Source organism: Pyrgilauda ruficollis, unplaced genomic scaffold, assembly GCF_017590135.1.
Source record: "Pyrgilauda ruficollis isolate IOZ18807 unplaced genomic scaffold, ASM1759013v1 scaffold143, whole genome shotgun sequence".
Lineage (NCBI taxonomy): Eukaryota > Metazoa > Chordata > Aves > Passeriformes > Passeridae > Pyrgilauda > Pyrgilauda ruficollis.
This window is the reverse complement of record NW_024512877.1, coordinates 1007945-1028240: the sequence shown is the minus strand read 5'-3', so window position 1 is coordinate 1028240 and position 20296 is coordinate 1007945. Positions and strand designations below refer to the sequence as shown.

General features: G+C 57.1%; 1 protein-coding gene across 1 annotated transcript in view; it reads left to right on the top strand.

The window, feature by feature from the left end:
- The first annotated feature begins 581 nt into the window (after positions 1-581).
- ARHGEF17 (Rho guanine nucleotide exchange factor 17) overlaps positions 582-20296 on the top strand; it is a 33983-nt gene continuing 14268 nt past the window's right edge. Inside the window, exons 1-2 of the mRNA XM_041460399.1 lie at positions 582-594; positions 2253-5116. Of these exons, the coding sequence (XP_041316333.1) occupies positions 582-594; positions 2253-5116 (2877 nt within the window). The remainder of the gene's footprint in view (positions 595-2252; positions 5117-20296) is intronic.

The window sequence follows — 20296 nt, the reverse complement described above, 5'->3', positions numbered from 1 at the left end:
GATGCTCAGAGATCTCAGCATCACGGCTGGGCTGGGACAGAGAGGGATCCTGCAGCAGCATTAGCTCAAACCACCTGGTTTTGCAGGAGCTGCGTCCCTGTCCTGACGGTGACAATGACTCTGGGTTGGGGCACAGAATGTGACAGAGGAGGCAAAGGCAGCCCCGTGCTTTCCCTTGGCCTCATCCACGCCAAAATCCCCTCTGATGCATCTCTGGGGTCCTGCAATGGAAGGGCAAAGTGCTGGGGGGCTGCAAGAGCGGTGGTCGGAGGGACAAGCCCAGCCTGATGTCCCCATCTCTTCCCAGACAGGAGGAAGGTGACGGAGTGGGAGGGCCGGGCCACGCCATCCGGACCCAGGAGAGGGCGCAAAATATTTAGATTTGGAGAAATACGGCTGATCTGTGGGGTGTCCACCTGGCTCCAGGGAGGGAGGGAGGAGCCCTGCAGCATCAGAGCACCCAGCGCCTGGATAGGACCCACGGGAGGAGGTGGCTGGAAAAATAGAACCACAATAAAGCTCTGAGGGGGGAAAAAAATTTAATCAGCTTCCTAAAGTCTGGTGGTGGCTGCAAGGGCTGCATGGGCTCGGGTGGTAACATCCAACAAACTCAGGAAGATGTTCCCGATACTGGAATCACTAGTTTGGAATGTTTTTGGAGAAAAGGGGACACACAGAGCTCTCTTTGGATCTCGATATGTCCTGCCCTGCCGTGTCAGCTCTTCCTTTGGCACCACCAGGCCTGAAAGTGATGGGAATAAAGGGATGCCTTAGAAATGGGGTGAATGCTTCAGCAAACCTCCTTTGCTTGCCAGATGCTCAAAGCCAGCAGCTGAGGAACAGCTCCCACAGAACCGAGCGGGGATGAAATACATAATTGCATCCCCCCCGGGGGGGGGGGGGGGGGACATTGTGGGGACATCATCCTTGCAGCCAGGAGACACCCAGGCCTGGGGGAACCAGGGAAGCAGGGAGAGGGGTGGGAAGGGAGAGCCAGGGAAGGAAGACTTGCTGGGCTGGAGCATCTCATGGCATCGCTGCGGGCGCTTTTTAGGCCCCGAAAAATGCATTTACAGGAGGTGTTGGATTTTTCCCCCCCTTTTTTGTGCCTTGGGGTCAGAGCCAGAAATATCTTCTACATGGCCAGAACACCTCTGCAGCCCCATCCACATCTCCAAGGCCACAGCTCACCCACCAGCTGTCCCAGCCACCTTCATTTTTCACATCCCCGGCGACAAATCTGCTGTCTTGGGGGGAAAAAAGGGTTATAGGCTTCAAATAGCAAGCGCTGACAAGCACTGCTGAAAACCCACGAGAAAGTCTGTTCACGGGGCAGTGCTTCCCTGCAGAGCTTTGCAAGTTGGGAACAAGGTGTTCTCTCCTCCCTGAGATGAGCAGCAAAGCAGGGTCTGGAGGAATCTGCTGTAAGGGGAAGAATCTTTCACTGGCACTCACATTTTTGGTTATTTGTCCTCTTTCCCCCTAAAAAGAAAAAGCTGGGAAGGGATGGAGGGAATCACAGAGTGGTTTGGGTTAGGAAGGATCTTAAAGACCACCTAATCCCAACACCCTGCCATGGGCAGGGACACCTTCCACTAGCCCAGGTGGCTCCAAGCCCTGTCCAGCCTGGCCTTTTACATTTCCTTTTACATTTCCAGGGATCCAGAGGCAGCCACAGCTGCTCTGGGCACCCTGTGCCAGGGACTCACCACCCTCACAGGGAAGAATTTCTGCCTAATATGCCACTTAAGTCTCCCCTATTTTTGTTTAAAGCTGTCCCCCCCTCATCCTATGACTATCTGCCCATGTAAAAAGTTGCTCTCCCACTTTTTGATAAGCCACTTTATAAAAGGGAAAGGGGATGAAGGATGCTGGGGGCGGGGGGGTGTGGAAGAAAGGATGCAGGGGGCAAGGAAGGATGCAGGAAGGGGGTGAAAGATGCAGGGGGGTGCGAGGTGCTGCTGCTTAGCCTGGGAGTGAGAGGGCAGCTGCAAAGCCGCCTTCCTCTCCCCCCTGCCCTCCAAAGGAAAAAAAAAAGAAAAAAAAAAAGAAAAGAAAAATTAAATAAATAATTTTTTAAAAGGGAGCAAAACTTCAACCCTCCCCCTCTGCGGGAGCAAACCCCGCCTCCGGGGAGGAAAGTTTATTTGAATGCAACAAATAAAAAAGCAGGGGGTGAGGGAGGAGGAAAAGCCAAAAAAAAAAAAAAAAAAAAAAAAAAAAAAAGGCTTCCTCCTCCTCCTCCTCCTCCTCCTCCTCCTCCTCCTCCTCCTCCTCCTCCTTCTTCTTCCCGGCTAGGAAAGTTTCAGCGCCGATCGCGGAGCAACAACCGGGCCGGGCTTTTGGCAGCCTGGCCCCGTCGGTACGGCAGCTTTCGCTTCGTTTCACCGAGCCGGAGCCGACGGGCCCGGTTCATGCCGGGGCTCAGCCGCCGTCCCCGGCTCCACCGCCGCCCCCGCCGCCGCCGCCGTCGCCGCCGGGCCCGGGGTTAAACGCGGAGCCGCCGCGCTGGCCCAGCGTCCCGGCGATGCGGAAACTCTTCGGGGAAAGCTGCCGGCAGCCGACGGCGGCCACCGGGAATGGGATGGGGAACGGCAGCGGGAGTGGGAGCGGGAGCGCCCGCGGAGCTCCCCCGCCGCCTCCGCCCCGCAGCCGCGTCCCGCACCCGGCGCTCCGCTCTCCCCGCGGAGCTCCGCCGGAGCCCGGCCCGCATTCCTGGCATAACTCGACTCGACCGCAACCACCCTCCTCCTCCCCATCACCCCGCTCCAACGGGGACGATGAAGCCGCGGCGGCCCGTTCTCCCCGCGCTTCATCGGGCAGCGAAGGCGAAGGGCAGAGCGCTGCCCTCCGGCCCCGCGCCGCACGGAAGAAGAAGAAGGAGGGCACGGCGGATGGCGATGCCGAGGCCGAAGGCTGCGCTAGGGTGGTCCCCCGCCACCCGCTGCCCATGGTGGCCCGCGTCTCCAAGGTGAACATCCTGCCCTTCGGCAGCCCCGGCGGGTCACGCAGCAGCAGTCGTTATTCCAGCACGGAGACGCTGAAGGAAGAGGAGCAGTTTGGAGTCTGCTGGCCCAGCCAAGGACGGACTCTCCAGGCAGGTTATGGTATCTATCGATCGCCCAGTTTCGGGGCCAGCGATGGCCTGGCGTGGGGACAGCCGGGGGTCCGCGTCCGCCCCAAGCTGCCCCAGAGCGTGGCCAAGGCGAAACCGGACTATGGGAGCGAGAGCCTGCACCAGCCAGGGCTGGAAGGGGAGCGGGCCAAGCACCGCAAGTCCTTGTCCAACCCCGACATTGCCACCGAGACCCTGACTCTGCTCAGCTTCCTCAAATCAGACCTCTCGGAGCTGAAGGTGAAGAAGAAAGGGGTGAGGATCGGCCTTGACGTGGGCTCTGATGGATGCTCCAGCAGTGCCAGCCCCTCTCCAGGCGGCTGCGGTGCCGCTCATCCCCAAAACCGCTGGGCGTCGGGCGAGCGGCCAACGCTCAAGGACCTAACGGCCACTTTGCGTCGTGCCAAGTCCTTCACCTGCTCCGAAAAATCCGGGACACGACGGCTTTTCCTGCAGAGCACCATGAAGCAGAGCTCCTCCGAGCTCCTTCTGGCCTCTACGGACAGCCAGGACCGGGTGGTTCCAGGTGGGGGACAGCAAGGGGACGAGGATCCTCTCCCCATGGTCATCCAGGACCAGTACATCCAGGAGGCGAGGCAGGTGTTTGAGAAGATCAGCAGGATGGGTTCCCAGCAGGACTACGGCTTTGCCGCCGAGCAGAAGGACAGTGGAGGTGTGGAGGGCGCTGAGGTGGTGGCACCGACGACGGGGACGACAGACGTGACCCTTCGGGGACAGGTGGAGAGCACGCTGTGTTTGAAGGACGCGGAGCTGGAGGAGAACCTCGCGCACAGTAAATCCGTGGAGGAGCTGTCGGGTCACGAGTCGAGCGTGACGGACGAGGGCATCGTCACGGAGCCGGAGCCTGTGGGGATGCCCTTCCAAGACCTGCACAAAGCTGTGGACGCCTGGATGCTGCCCAGTACCGGGCTGGCAGCGGGTGACTCCGACACGCCGCTGCCCGCTCACCCGACGGCGGCGGTGGAAGACCTTCCAGCTGGCAAACCCGAGACGCCGAGCACCCCCGGCAGCCTGCGGCGCCGACGTAAGTTCCCGTCAGCGGGCGCCAATGGGATGGAGGGCGGCAGCGAGGGTGGCACCGAGCCCTACCGCTCCCTCAGCGACCCCATGCCTCACCGGAGACGCTCGGTAGCGGAGGAGGCGAAGAATTTCTCCGTCGACAGCAACCTGCTGGGCTCGCTGAGCGCCAAGGCGGGCATCCCCCAGCCCGCCGCCATCGCGGGCAGCGCGGGCAGCGCGGGCAGCGACCTGTCCCTGGGCAGCGATGGGCCCCGGGACTACAGCAGCCTCATCCGCACCATCGTCAGCCAGCCCGGCGCCATGGCCAAGCTGGGCGATGACAAGGCCAACGGCAAGACCATCAAGAAGAAGTCGCTGAGTGACCCCAGCCGCCGCGGCGAGCTGTCACCTGGCGCCTTCGAGGGTCCCGGTGAGGCCATCAGCGAGCTGGAGCCCAGCATTCCCCCGTCCAGCAGCGAGCCCATCCTCTCGGCACAGCCGGCAGCACCGGGCACCGGCCGCGGCTACGGCTTTGACCCCAAGCTGGCCGACGTGCTGTCCCCTCGCATCGCCCGCCGCAGCTCCAAGAAGCGCTCCAACCGCGCGGCTCACCAGGAGAACCAGCCACCCCCCGCGCCCGCCGTCCTCGCCAAGAGCCGCCCGGCCACCAAGCACGTCCGTCACACCAGCGAGCCCGCCACCTTCGTCCCCATCACCGTCCCCGAGCCGCTCGTCCCCTCCGGCCACCACGGCCACCTCCCTGCGCCGGCTGCCGGCCGCTCACCTGGAAAATCCTTCCCAGCCCTCCAGCCTCCTTCGCTGGAGGATGTCACCAAGCGGTACATGCTGGCCCTCAACTCAGGTGACACGTCCCCCAGTCCTGGGGATGGACCCCGCTCGCCGCCCGCTGCCCCACCGCCCCGGCTGCCCCGGTGCTCGCGGCTGCCCGAGGAACACGGCCCCAGGACCAAGCCACAGGTGGTAAGTGCCCATCCGTCCTACAAGCACCTTTGTTTCATGGGGTGCACCACCCACCCAAAGCACTGGTGGCCTTGGGGTCTGTCATGTGTCCCTTGTGGTGGACAAGTTCCCATCTGCAGAGGCACTGCTGGATGGCCAAGAGCCCTCCCAGCCCTTTCCGGTGGTCCCCAGGGGATGAGCTCTTGTTTGCTGGGGAAACCTCCCTGATGAAAAGTCAATTTTTGGGTGGGAAAAAGCAGTTTTCAGGTTAAATAGCACTAAGTTGTGGTGGAAGAGGGTTTTAGAAATGTATTATGATTATATATAACATCTCTCAATGGTGCTACATAAGGTACTGATAAATTGACCATCCCTGAGATGCTGAACCAAAAATTGCCTTTTCCTTAGCTGGGAAGGCTGGGAAACAATCCTTCTGCTTGGGAATCCAAATGTTACACCCCTAACTGAGCAAAACTGCATTTTCCTCCCCAAAAAACCCACCATCCCTCTACTTGGGATCATGAGCATTGCCACGCTGGTGCGTGGGAAAAAGGGGGAAAAATATTTTTGTGCGTGCACTGAATATTTGATAGGTGAAAGTTTGATCCTCACTGGGGAAGAACTGGTGCAGTCTGGGGGATGTGAAGGTGCTCTGCTCACCCTGAAGCACAGCTGCGTGCTTTGGGATCTCTCCTGGGATGGGTTTTTGGCATCGCTGGCTCCTTGGCTGTTGTTTGAACGTGGACTTGGGTTCCCATCACTCCGGGTGTTTGTGCCGGGAAGGGCTTGGAAGCATCACCTCCTGCTGCGGCACAGCAGTGCCAGCACCCACGGGGCTTTTAATAGCTCTGGGAGAAGCCCAGAAATACCCATTCCCGCGGGGGATCTGCCGAGAGCTCGCAGGAATGATGCTGGCAGGGCTCTCTCCCCTGCTCCAAACTGATTTCAGAGGATGGGCTGGACCATTCCCTTCCAGCAGCGCCGGCAGCCAAGCGTGAAGTCCCTGGGGCTGAGCCCGGCGGTGTAACCCTTGCTGGCCAGGGCAGAGCCACGTGGAGAGAGGCTGCTTTTCTTTGGATCCTCCCAAAATCCCCCAGCATCTTCACCCCAGGGTATTCTCTTGGGATCTGGCATCCTCCTCACAGGATATTCTGGTGTGATCCAGCAGCCCTGCAGCACTGTCATCCCCAGGAGGTTCTCCTGGGGTCTGGCATCCCCACAGCATCATTCCCCCATTCTCTTGGAATACGTCATCCCTGCAGCAACATTCCCCTCAAAATATTCTTCAGGGATTTCTGCTTCCCATCCAGTTCCTTCTCCTGTTGTTGTCCCCACAGCCAGACAGCAGCTGTTGGTGGCTGAGAACAGGGATGGCCACTCTTGGCCACTGTGTGAAACATCCTTGAGGATGTTTTGGGTGAATTTGGGGGGAACTTGGCAGCATTTTTTGCCTGATGGAACAGTTTAGGTTAATTTTTTGTCTTCTCCGGTCGTGGGCTGAAAAGTGCTATGAAACCATTGAGCATTATAATTAAAATGTGTTAATGAGGAACCTCCTGGAGCTGTGGCTGGTGCCGCCGTGGGGACATTGGCAGGTCCCCAAGATGAGACTGTGCACCTAGTGGCATTTCTAAATAATTAATATGTTTACTTTATATAATATATGGTTTATCTCAATAATTTATGGAGAGATATTTCTTACTCAGGCAGGTCCCTGTGGTGTCCTGGGGCCGGTACCTGATGGCCCCAAAATCAGGGGTGCTCTGCTGACCCCATACCCCGATACACCCCCAGCCCTGGTCTGATCCCATCTTTGGGGGAAGAATTTGGGTGGATTTTTGGCCGAGCATGTCCTCAGGTGGCTGGGCCACCCTGTGGGAGCAGACCCTGAGGATGCTGCTCCTCACCTTGCCTGACCCCTCCGGCCTCGGGGAACAAGGGTGCAAATTTTCCCTTTTAAGGGCAACACCACAGCTGTATCTTCAAATCTCTCTCCTGCCTTGGGATTTCTTTGTGCTCCAGCCATATCCTGACTGAAACTAGGATTTTTATTTCTCCTTTTGATTTATTAGATGGTGGAGCTGGGATGTTTTATTTCAGATGGCATCAGCTTTGTCTGGGGGGGCCAAGGGGGACTGAGCCCTGCGAGGGGGTTGCTTTAATTCTGAGTGAGAGCACCGAGGACCGGATATAACTTGGCACTGGGATGGCTGGCTGGGAGCATGGATTTATCCCTGACCAGCAGAGAAGAAATCTGCTTTATTTTTTTACTTTTAGATTTTTTCCCCCTCCCTAACTCAATGGGAAGGGCCAGCGTTGCGAGGCTGTGAGTCTGTATGGGGAAATGGCCACCTCCACTTGGGAATTTTGTGGGATGGCAGCATCCATCTCATGTCATGGTGGTGATGGTGAGATGGTGTCCATCTCCAGGGAAGGGATTCGTAATGAGGTCTGGCACCTCTGGAGTGATGCTGCCTTAAAATATTCTCTCCCAAAATCTTTCACCCTCAAGGGGTTGAGTATTCCCCAGGATATTTTCCCAGCTTCCACGGTGTTTGGTGGTGGCTTTGGCAGAGGTGCATCTGGCACATCCTGCCCAGAGAGGTAACGTGGTGTTCTCCCTCGGGGGCAGCACTGTTTGTCCTGGGTGCTTTCCAGCAATTCTCCATGGGGCTGGAGCCATCCAGCTCATCCTGGGTGCAGAAGAACTCCTTCACCCTCTGCCTGACGATGGGCACCAGGCTTTTAATTCCTCGGAGGTCATTAGCAGCTCATCCCACTCTGGGGGATCCTGTGGGAGGAAAAAACCCCAAAACTCCAGATAAAGACCCAAAAAGCATCCCAGCATCCCAAAAGCTGCTGGAATGGGCAGCACACACAAGCACGTGTGTGTGCACCCATGTTCAGCCATACACAGCCTAGCAGCAAGGCAGGATGCATTTAGGATACTTTTGGGATGGATTTGGGGTCCATTTCCTGCTCAGGATGCCAGACTGGCAACCCCTCAGATCTTTCTTCCCCCCCATGGCTGAATCCATGTGGGGATGGAAAATTAGGTATGCTCGCTGTCCTGCTGTGTTTGTTGACTTAGCAGCACTTGGATTAAACAGGAAAATATTGATTTAAATATAGCACCTCTGGGGAGCACGGGAGTCGTGGGAACGCGGCCTTCCCCACCTGCCGGTCCCCAGCGGGGCGGCCGCACCCCGGAAAAGCCATCAGGGATGGAGGGGGATCCCGGAGGGAACGGCGGGGTCACATTCCCAGGGAAGCTTGTGTAAACCACCCCCTTCCCTCCCCAGCATCCTCCTGGCTCATCCCCGACCCTCCAGAAGCTCCTCCTCGCTGTGGGGACAGCTCAGAGGCGGATCCATGCGCTGGCCATATATTCCTGAAGTTTGTCATCTCTGGCCTTAGTTTTCCCCTGTTCCCTGTAAATCCCCAGGTTTGGGGCTGTGGCTGGGAGTTGTCTCGTTTTTTGGTTTTTTTGGTGTTACTGGAAATCTCTAATTAATTAAAGCAGCTGCAGGGCAGAGGTGGGAATGGGCAAATCTTGGCTCTCCTCTCCCTGCTCCAGTGGTTTGCCCGGGTTTTGCGTGCCTGGATCTGCCGTGCTCAGCGAAATGCTGGAGTGGGGGGAAACTGAGGCACATGGGCAGCCCTTTAGAGAGGTGGGATGTGGGATGGAGTGGGGAAAAGTTCTCTGGGATCAGGGGATGCTGCCTGTCAGTGGCGTGGATTGACCCTGGGATCAGTGGCACGGGTCCAGGGGGGGTGACCCAGCCAAAATCCCCTTAACTCTGCCCATTTTTGTCTCTTTCTTTCCCCACTGCCAAAATCCCCCTTATCTTAGCCCATTTCTTATTCTTTCCTTCCCCTGTGCCAAAATCCCTTGTCTTTGCCCATTTTTTACCTCTTTCCTTCCCTGGTGCCAAAATTCACGTAACTCTTCCCATTTTTACCTCTTTTCTTTCCCTGCTGACAAAGTCCCCTAAACTCTGCCCAGTTTTTACTCTTCCCCAGTGCCCAAAATTCCCTTATCTCTGCCCATTTCTGCCAGCGCTTTGAACAGAGCTGCTTTGTCCCTTGTCGTCCCCCCCCCCCCACTTTAATTAAAAGCCTGTAATTAATTAGGCAGCGAGCTCCACCGGGGTGGGGGATGATCCACGTGGGATGGAGGCCTGTGCTGGTGGTGCAGGATGCAGCCTTGGAGCGACAGGGTTAGCCCTGGGCTGAGCTGGTCCTGGGGGCTGGCCTTGGCTGATCCAAAGGTCAGGCTCTGGGCAGGATCCAGGCACTGCAGCCAGGGTGGGAGGCTGGAATGGGCTCGGCAGGAGCCGAGCTTCCAGCCTGTGGAGGGACCCACAGTCCTGCAGCTGGGATGCACCAGGAGATCCCTGGGGCTGGGGTACACAGGGAGAGGCTGGTTTTGGGCTTGTGCATCCCTGGAATTTGTGTGGATGTGCATCCCTGCACAGGGAGTCCTGGCGTGCAGGGGTGCACGTACAGGGGGTATGGAGAGGGCCTGGTACAGGGATACCTGTAGGTATGTATGGGACACTCCCAAAGGGAATTTGGGGGGAATTTGGCAGCATTTTTTGCCTGATGGAACAGTTCAGGTTTAGTTTTTTGTCTTTTCTGATCGTGGGCTGGAAAGTGCTATGAAACCATTGAGCATTATAATTAAAATGGGTTAATGAGGAACCTCCTGGAGCTTTGGCTGGTGCCGCCTTGGGGACATTGGCACGTCCCCAAGAGGAGGCTGAGCACCTAGTGGCATTTCTAAGTAATTAATATTATTAAGGGAAGAGGTCCCTGGTGCAGGGGTACACACACTGGGGTATGGAGAGGGCCCTGGTGCTGGGATATATTCTCAGAGATGCACTGGGCAGCCTGCCTGCACCCTGCCTGCATCTCTGCACAGATGCCTGGGCTTTTCCATGGAAAATCACATGCCTCCAAAGCTTCTGGGAGGAGGTGGCCTCGTTCTTCCATCTGCTCTTGCCAGGGAAGCAGCAGGTCGGCCTCCCTGTGGTGTAACCTCCAGGTAACCTCCTGCCAAACCCAGCTGGGATGGAAGCTCAAAGCTTCCCAGGGCTTGTTCCCGCAGCCTTTATCCATCATTGCAAGGGCTGTGGGATCCTTGGAAGTGTCCAAGGCCAGAGTGGGTGGGCCTTGGAGCAACCTGTTCCAGTGGGATGTGTCCCTGCCCATGCTGGGGGGTTGGAACAAGATGAACTTAAGGTGCCATCTCGTCCAAACCATCCTGTGATTCTCGCACTCTCTGATTTAGAGCCTTTCTCAGGGATATTTCTGAAGAGGGAGCTTTCCCCTGGATATTGATCCCTGTGTGATGGGAATGTCCAGAGAGGTGATGTGCTGAGGTCTCCCCTTGCTGAGCTCCCTCACCTGGTCACAGCAGGTCCCAGGGGGCATCCCACAGCTTCAGAGCTGCAGCAGGAGCTTCTCCTAAATCCAGGGTGGAGAAGGAGGTGCCCTCACACGAAAGGAAGGTTTGGCCAGAACAGTTTCCTCTTCTCTCAGGGCATGGCCTGGAAAACAGGGAAAAGGAGACTCCCATCCTCCCATCCTCCTGGAAAACAGGGAAGGAGACTCCCATCCTTCCATCCATCCATCCATCCATCCATCCATCCATCCATCCATCTTCATCCACCTCTCCTGTCTCCATCAACCTCCATCCATGTCCATGCTCCCTTCCAGCCATCCCCCTCCACCCATTCCCACCACTTATCCAGGACAACAGTCCCCACACGCTATCCAGGCATGATTTTCCAAGAGAGCATGGTCCATCTTCCAGGATGTCTCCCCCTGAAGGCTTGCACAGACAGAGCCCTCTCAAACAAAAGCCTTGCCATTTCCACCATGGTGCTTCCAGGCCAGGATGTGTCCAGTGAAGGAAAATCAGCCACTTCCACCCCCTCTCCCTCATCGTGGCTCTTTTTAAGCCTCTGATGGTTGGTCCCGGTGGGGCTGTTTCTCCGGGCTCCCTTGGTTTCCATGGAGAGGATGAGTGAGGAATTTCAAAGGGAATGGCTCCAGTAAATGAACTCTTCTCTAAAAATAGTGTGTTTGCTTTTGGTTCTTTGGGAACTGCGGCCCGGCCAATGGGAAGGAGAACAAAAATCAGCATCTGGGTAAAAGTATTCCAGTAACTCACTCTTTGTGCAAATTCCCGCTGGAGCCGCTCAGCTTCCGGGGAATGGGAGGCTGATCCCAGTTCCTGCCATGCCTGGGTGCAGCTGGGGGCTGTCCCCAAGCCTGGTGCTCCCCTCTACCCTTGTGCAGGGTAGAATCCCTTTAATCCGAGTGGTGGAAGGATTGGAGGGAGCAGATGTTGGGCTTGTGTCACCCCTGTGTCCTGAGTTGTCCCAGAAACCCCAGCACGTCCCCTTTTGGGAACCAGGAGATGGCCACCACCACTTTTCACCCCACCAGCAACATCCAGGACACCAGTGAGCCCCACCAGGACATCCCTGCATGGATGTGCTGGGAAAAGGACACCCGTGGTAGCGCCCACCACCAGGTTTGCTCTGGAGGAGTCACCATCCCAGTGAGGGGACAGCCACCACCAGGTGCCCCCTGCAGAAGCCACCATCCTGCTGTGGGGTCACCAGCATCCCTGCATGGTCCCCGGGGCTGGAGAAGGTTTCCTTGGTGGTGCCGTGGAGTTGCTATTTGTGACTGCCTGTTCCCGAGCCCTCCGATACTCTCCAAAAAAAACAAAAAGGGAGTTGTTTGCATGGGAAGATTGGCATCTCCGAGCCTGGGATATGGTTTCCTGCTTTTTTTAGCTGGAGTAGCAGCAGACTCGTCGGCCTGCCCTGATTTGGCATCCTTCTTCTTGCTCTTTTTTTTTTGGAAGAGTTTCATCCTGACCCCTCGGCAGAAACACCGTCGCTAGCGGTAGGGGATTGGGTTTGGTCCTTTTGGTGATTTTTGGGTTGCCCAAAACCCCGGTGAGATGGGATGTAGATGGCTCAGAGCCTCGGTGAGCGGAGAGGGAACTCGTCTCTCCATCGTCCAAACCTGGCGCAGGTCAGTGGATGCTGAACCCCCCCTGCTCCCCCCGACCCCAGGGTGTGCTGTGACAGTGACAGGGCAGGGAAGCTGTCACCTCTGGCCTTGACTGTGGTGTGACGTGGGCTGTGGGCGTTCCTGGCGAGGTCTGTGCTTCCCCCCTCTCCCCAGATCCCTGCTGTCCTGCTTGCAGCAGGCTGAGGGGACCCACGGAGCACCAGGCACTGGGAGTCTGTGGGGCACAGCTGGGTGAAGGCTGGTGGTTGGACCTCAGCTGCTTCCAGGCATGGATCCAGGCAGGAGGGACAGGAGAAGTCCTGGCAGGGGCATGGAACAGGGTGGTCAGCTCTCCTACCTCCTCCATCAGCACCTGGGTGTCCCTCAGCTCCTGGGTGTCCATCAGCTTGTGGATTTGTGGGTGCCCATGGACTTCCAGCACCTGTTTGATCCTAAGAATCCATCTGTCAGCTCCTGGCTATCTGTCGGCAGCTGGATGACATGTCTGGGTGCCCATGGACTCCTGGGACTGGTTGGCACCTGGGGGGCCATCAGCTCATGGGGGCCTGTGGTTACTTCTGCATTTGTGAGTGTCCATGGACTCCTGACACCTGTTGGATCCTAGGAATCCATCAGCTCCTGCATCCCCATCCCCTCCAGGTGCCCAGTGGCTTCTGGGTGTCCCTGGACTGCTGGGTACCTGTTGGATGCTGGCCATCCATCAGTTCCTGGGTGCCCATGGCCTCTGGATGCCTGTGAGTGTCTGTTGGCTCCTGTGTGTCCTTCAGCTCCTTTGTGTTGTGGATCCACGGGTGCCCGAGTCTCTTTGGGATCCTGGGCATCCTTCAGCTCCTGGGTACCCAGGGAGTCCCCACTGGCTTCTGGGTGCCCATGGGCTCCAGGGTAGCTCCTGAGCAGCCCTCAGCTTCTGAGCATCCATCATCTGTGACTCCTGGATCCCTCTTGGCTTTGGGTGTGCTTGGAATTCTGGCTCCACGTGGAGACCTGCATCCCCATCAGCTCCTGGGTACCAAGCCCCTCCTGTGCCCATCACTCCCTGCATGCCAGGCTGGCTCCTTCCTGCCTGCCCCAAGACTTCTGGTCCCATTCCACCAGGGCACCTCCCACCCACCCGTGCCAGGCTGGCATCCAGCAGCGATGCCAGGGAGTGCCAGCATCGGGCACCCCTCTCCCTGGCTTCCTTGTCCCCCAAAATCCTTACAGGCATTGCTTTTGGGGCGGCTTGGGATGCTTTTGGGGAGGCTTGTGCCAGCAGCAGAGGATGCTGGTGGGGGATCCAGGGATTCCAGTGAGCTGAGGGGGTGGAATTGCTCCTGTCCCGGTGGGTGCAGGGCCAAGCCCACTGGGAGGCAGCAGGGAAGGAGCAGGGGGAGGGAAGAAGAGCTGGGCTGACCTCAGCATCTGGAAAGCTGCGCTCTTGGGCCGTGGCCTGCGTGCCGAAAACCGGAGGCAAAAAAAACCTTCCATATTTGGTGAAAGTTGCTCCAGGACTCGGCAAAGGCTGGCAGCAAACGGGGGGCCACAAGCCCCCAGCTGTGCCCTGGACCACTGCTTTTGTAAGGGCTCTGCAAACCTGCCAGGGGATGGATGGTAGCTGGGGAGGGTTAAATTGGGGTGAGCATCTCCAGTCGGCTGGGAAGGGGGTCATGGAGAGGGGGGATCCGTGGGATGCTGCCAGCAGCACAGGGAGGATGCAGGAGATGCATCAGCACAATCCTGAGCTTTGAATTTTGGCAGAGAGGAGAACTCCTCACCCCAGTGCCATACGTGAAGATTTCAGTGAAAATCCCACAGGAAAAGCCCCACTGTGCATTTAGAGGAGGAACTTTTGTTGCTTTGGGAGATGAGTCTCCTGCAGCTCCCCTTTCCCCATCCCACTGGCACTGCTCCCAGCACTGCTGCTCCCCTGGGCAGCACAGGGATGCCCAGCATCCTTCCACCCTGCCTTGGAAAAATTGCCCCAACTCCTTTATTTTTTATTCCCTTTTTTTTTGTTTCTCACACTTTAAAAGCAGAATTGCAGCCAGGCCGTGTCCTCCCGGGATGAATCACCGCAGCCGAGAAGTCCAAGAAGGGAAAACAACTGAATTCCCGTGCGCTGGGGCTGAAGCTGCCCTGCTCCTCCTCCTCCTCCTCCTCCTCCTCCTCCTCCTCATCCTCCCCATCCCGGAGGAGGTGGTGCTGCCGGGTTTCTCCATGGGAGCATCCCTGACCAAATCAATGCTCCTCTGTGAGCTGGGAGCCTGGGAAAAACCACGGCCGAGGGAAAAGCAAACATCTCCAGCCCCGGGCCTGTGAATAAACACGGGAATATTATTAGCAACTGAAGCAGGGCTGAATCAGAGCTGCTGATTTATGCTCTTATTTCCTTTCAAGAAGTTACTCTTTGGAGAGCAGCTCGGACTTTCCTTACCCGTGGGAGAGCAGGGAGAGGCTGGGCAGGGAGGGAATGCAGCCCCGGATGTGATTCCCTACGGCGCCGGGCAGGCTCGGGCACGGCCCCTCTGCTGTGCCACAGGTCCTCCTGTTCCCATGGCACTGGCTTCTCCAGGACCTGGTGCTCCCAGGGATCTTTTTCAGAGATGAGAGGCTGAAAGGGATGAGGGATTGGAAGCCAGGGATGGGGTGACACCTGGAAAAGGAGGTGACTTGTGCTCGGGGATGGCCTGCCATGCCCCAAAAGGTGACTGGCAGCATGGAATGGGGGTGTTTGGTACCCAGGGATGGGCTGCCATGCCCCAAAAGGTGGCTGGCACCATGGAATGGGGGTGGTTGGTACCCAGGGATGGCAGTGGCTGCCATCCCCCAGCTTTATGGCACTTGTGGGACACAGGGCAGAGCATCACTGATCCCAAGGGGCTGCTCAGGCTTGAAAACCCTACAAAATCCAACCCAACCTCCTCCTTTAATACTTCCCAAGAGAACAGAATGTGATTTTTTTTTTCTCCCCAAGTGATTTCCTGCCAGAGGCTGAGTGATTGAGGCAATACAGGATTGGATGGAATAGCATCATCCTGTTTTGGGAGATGGTGCCAGCCAGGGGCTTTTCTGGCTGCTCCAGGAAGTTTTAGATGCCAGGATGATGCTGTTTGTTGCAGAGGTGTTTGCTCATTGCATTGGGGTGGATGGATGCGGGTCCAGTTTATTTCCAAGCCTTTTCTTTCCAGAATTTAGGTAGAAATAGAGGTGAGGATGTGTTAAAATTGTTAAGCTTGGGAATTCACCGTGCATTGTCCCTGTGGACCAGTGGTTCCCACTATGTCCCAGCTCCCTCTAGTGGGATCTACCCTGGGAACAGGCACTCAGGGATAGAAAAGGTGCAGAAATACCTGATTCTTTCAAACTGGGAATGCTGGTTTCAAGGAGGTGCTAAGATTCATGTACCTCCCAGCACAGCCCTACTGTGACACCCTAGAGAATCTCCCATCAGGAGCTGGCAGCAGGAACGAGATGTAATTGAGGGAAAAACAACTTGTATTTATTTACTCTTCAATTTTTGGCTTGTTTTGGAGGGGTGGGAATAATTTTGCTCGAGGCAGGGTTAGCTCCTCCTTCAGCAGCTGCAGGAAGGCCCTGAGCAGCAAATCCCACTCCCAAAGTGGTCTAAAACACTGTTTCCCCCCCCAAATCTGGATATTTTTGCCCCAGAACAGGGTCTCAGGGGCAAAATCCCTACTGCAGCTCACTCAGGCTATGGCTGGGTGAGTTTACACCAAAGAAAGGGAGAAACACTGAGTGCTGTGGGTGTGGGAATTTTGGGATGATCTCTGGGGATGCAGCACAAGGAACACCCTCCCACACTGACCCAATCACCAGGGTTTGGGACAGTGGGGGGAGTCCTCAGAGTGGCTGGAAACTTCATCATTCCATGCACTGATGTGTGCACAAGGGCCAGAATCTGTGTGATGGCTGTGATCCCTCATGGAATGTACATTCCTGCTCTCCCTTTGGCCTTTGTTTGTTTAAAAAATGGATGGTTTAGGACTTTCCTGCATGATGCATCTTTGTTTGCAGGGGTGGAGGCAGGACACAGTATACCGTGGCCTTTTCCAAATGTTTTAGGATGTTTTAGAATCCCTGGGGATGCTCAAACTCCTCCTGCATCGATATTCCTGCGCAGGGAAAAACAAAATGATGGGGTTGCTCCCTGAGCCTAGTTAAAAAATAAAATAAATCAAGATGGGAGGGTTCCCATGCTTCTTCAGGGCTGCATTTCCAGTGTCAGAGGGAAAGCTGGGGGAAAGGCCTTTCCTTGGCCCCATCCCAGGTTTGGGGTGCTGTTTAATCACCCCCAAACCCCCGGTGTCGGATCCTCTCCATCTTTGGGTTTTCAGGAGCATTTTGCCACGCTGGCACAAGCCTTGGGATGGGGGATGAGTCCCTTGGCTCCATCCCAAGGAACTGGCGTGCATTTCCCAAGAGAGTTTGGGGTTTTGAGGGAGGAAACGCTCAGATTGGGGAAAAAAAAAAAACAAAAAAAACCACAACAGGGGCTGGTCCGAAAGGAAATCTAAAGGTGTTTACAAAGAGCCGCGCTGCTAAAAATAACCGGCTCATATTTTAGACAGCCCTAAAAATAGGCAGCGCTGTTGGAGTGGCCAAACACTCCCAGGAATTTCCTGTGGGCTGCGGGCCGCTCGCAGGGGGGTCCGGGCTCGGCTGGCCGGCCCCGCTCCGGGGTTTGCATCCCGGGGAGATGGACAGGGAACACAGCGGGGTTCGGTCCGAAATCCCTGCCGGCACAGGGCAGGGCGGGTTTAACCCTTCTCCAGCCGTCCTCTGTCCCAGCCCGAGGGTGGATGGGAGCGAGGGCTCCAAACCCGCGGGAGGAAGGCGCAGCCTCTCCAGCCGACAGCGGAGTCCCGCGCAGCGCTCCCGGGACACGCTGGCTGGGATGAAGGGATTGAGCCCAGGCTGGCCTTCGGGGAGTGGGAAAGGCTCTCCTGCCATGGAGGGGGCGGGCGGTGCCGGGGGAGGGCTCGGGGCGCTGCTGCGGGAGGAGCCGCCGGGACACGGAGCGCCGGGCTGGACCGGGCCGGGAAAGGGGCTGGCATGCCCGGGAAACGGGAACGGGATTGCCCGAGGAGTGGGAATGGGATTGCCCGGGGAACGGGAACGGGATTGCCCGAGGAGCGGGAATGGGATTGCCCGGGGAATGGGAATGGGATTGCCCGAGCAGTGGGAATGGGATTGCCCGGGGAACGGGAACAGGATTGCCGAGGAGTGGGAATGGGATTGCCCGGGAAACGGGAACGGGATTGCCGAGGAGTGGGAATGGGATTGCCCGGGGAACGGGAATGGGATTGCCCGGGGAACGGGAATGGGATTGCCAACCAGAGGGAATGGGGATTGCAATGCGGTTGGACCCTGGTTTGCATCCCTGGGGGGTTCGGGATTGCAAGAGGAATGAGATTGGGATTGCAACCCAAATGAACCTGGGATTGCAAGAGGAATGGGGTTGGGACTGCAGCTCAAATGAACCTGGGAATGCAAGAGGAATGGGATTTGGATTGCAGTTCAGATGAATTTGGGAATGCAAGAGGAACAGGATTGGGATGACAGCCCAAATGAACCTGGGATTTTAAAAGGAATGGGATTGGGATTGCAGCCCAAATGAACCTGGGATTGCAGGAGGAATGGGGTTGGGATTGCAGCCCAAGTGAACCTGGGATTTTAAAAGAAATGGGGTTGGGATTGCAGTCCAAGTGAACCTGGGATTGCAGGAGGAATGGGGTTGGGATTGCAGCTCAAATGAACCTGGAATTGCAAGAGGAACGGGATTGGGATTGCAGCCTAAATGAACCTGGGATTTTAAAAGGAATGGGATTGGGATTGCAGCCCAAATGAACCTGGGATTGCAGGAGGAATGAGATTGGGATTGCAGTTCCTATGAATCTGGGATTGCAATGCAGTTGGACCCAGGTTTGCACCCTGTTGGGTGCAGGATAGCAAGAGCAATGGGATTGGGATTGCATCCCAGATGGATCTGGGGTTACAGCCCAAACGGGTCCAAAACTGCGAGCCAGGTGTATCCAGGATTCCAACAGGAGTGGTTCTGAGATTACAGCCCAAATGGATCTGGCATTGCCATGCACATTGCCAGGCTGGCTTCCCTGTTGGGTGCAGGATTGCAAGAGGAGTGGGGTTGGGATTGCAAAAGGAATGGGATTGGGATTGCAGCACAGATGGGTTTGGGATTGCAGTGCAGCTGGACCCAGGTTTGAATCCTTGGTGGGTCTGTGATTGCAGACCCATCTAACCCCAATGGTTCTGGAATTGCAAAGGAATGGGGTTGGGATTGCAGCTAGATGGGTCTGGGGTTGGAACCCAAAGGAGCCCAGGATTCCAACACAGATGGGGCCCAGGATGGCAAATGAACAGGTCTGGGATCACAACCCAGCGTGCTGTAGCCCAGCTGGGCCTGGATCTGCAGCCCAGGGGGGTTTGGGATTACAACCCAAAAGCACCCAGGACTGCAAGCAGAGGGTCTGGAACTGGAATCCAGATGGACCTAGATTAGCAACCCATTTTGTTCTGGGATTGGAACCCAAATGGATCTGGAATTGCAACAGAAATTAGTTGGAATTGGAGCCCAGATAAAACAGGGATTGCAACAGAAGCATGTTTGCAATAGGATTCTAGCAGAGCCCAGGATTTTATCCCTAATGGATCCCAGATTGCAATGCAGTGATGCCCAGGATTGCAATTGAGATGGGTTTGGGGTTACAGCCCAAATGTGTCTGGGATTACCACCAAAATGAATCTGGGACTGGAGCTCAGAACAGCCCAGGTTTTCAATCCAGATGGCTCTGGAATTGCACTGCAGATGGATCCAAGCTTGCAACAAAACTGGTTCTAGGATGGCAGCCTAAAGGAATCTGAGATTACAGCAAAATGGGTTTGGGATTGGATCCCAGAAGAGCTCGGGACTGCAACCCAAGCAGATCTGGGATTGCAAACCAAAGAAACCCAGCATTCCAACAGCTGGGATGACCAGGGCACTGCAGCTGCAGGAGCAGGAGCTGCTGCTGCCTTGAGAGCAGCCTCATTACCTGGTTGCAATTAGCACTCCCTCCTCCCTGACCCCTGGGTGCATCGGTAGCTGCTGCAGCTCCCATTACCTGCCCCGAGCCGTCCGTTCTCTGCCGCGCACCCTTCCCGGGCTGGGATGCTCATCATCCTCACTTCCAAGAGGAAATTTACTGGCTGCCATGAGAGGATGCAGCCCTGCTGCACGCCTGTTGCTGTGGAAACGGGGTGAGCGGCTAATTAGATTTAATTAACGAAGCAGGAGGGGAGCGTTACAAACAGATCTGGGCAGGATGCATCACCCGGCCAGCAGGGATGTGGGTGCTGAGGTGGGGATGCCGTGGGGGAGAAGGGGGCGTGCCTCAGTTTCCCTGCCTGCGAGGTCAGGGAGGTGGATATTCACAGGGATGGAGTCCCTGAGGACGCTCAGCACCCCAGCATCATCACCCGTGCGCCCCCCCTCCCCAAAAACCTCATGCCCCAAGAAAACATCGTCTCCCCCCACCCCACCTCATCCCCCAGCATCCTCGCTGGGCAAAGCCATTCCAGCAGCATCCCTCGGCGGGATCCGGCCCTGCCCGCATCCTTGCGTGTCAGTGTGGGCACGGCTCTGCCCCCCGCCCGTGCCTGCCCAATTTCGGGGGCCGGGGGCCCTGGCGTGGCCACGGACGCAGGCGCAGCCCGGCAGCCCGCTCTGCGGGAGGGCTTTCCGTGCATCCCCCCGCTTCCCCATCCACCGCGAACCCCGCCGATATAAATAGCGCCTGCCTTTTATTCCCCTCCCCGCCGCATCCCGGCGCAGCGCTCCGGCTGGGGCGGACACCTGGGGATAGAGGCAGAGACACAGAGGGAATTTCTGCGCGATTCCTCGGGCCGCGTGGGCCGGACCGACCCCCGGGACCCGCATGCTGCAGATGGTGAGGACTCTGGCGCAGTTCACCATCGCGCTGGAGGACATGCGAGACATCGGGGACGGCATCGACGCGGCCTTCGCCACCTCCGGGCTCAGCGGCGCGGCCGAGGAGCTGCCGGACAAGGGCTGCGGCAGCCGCGGTGGCACCGAGGTGACGGCCACAGGGGTCCCGGGGCTGCGGCGGGGGGCGCCGGGGGGCTGCG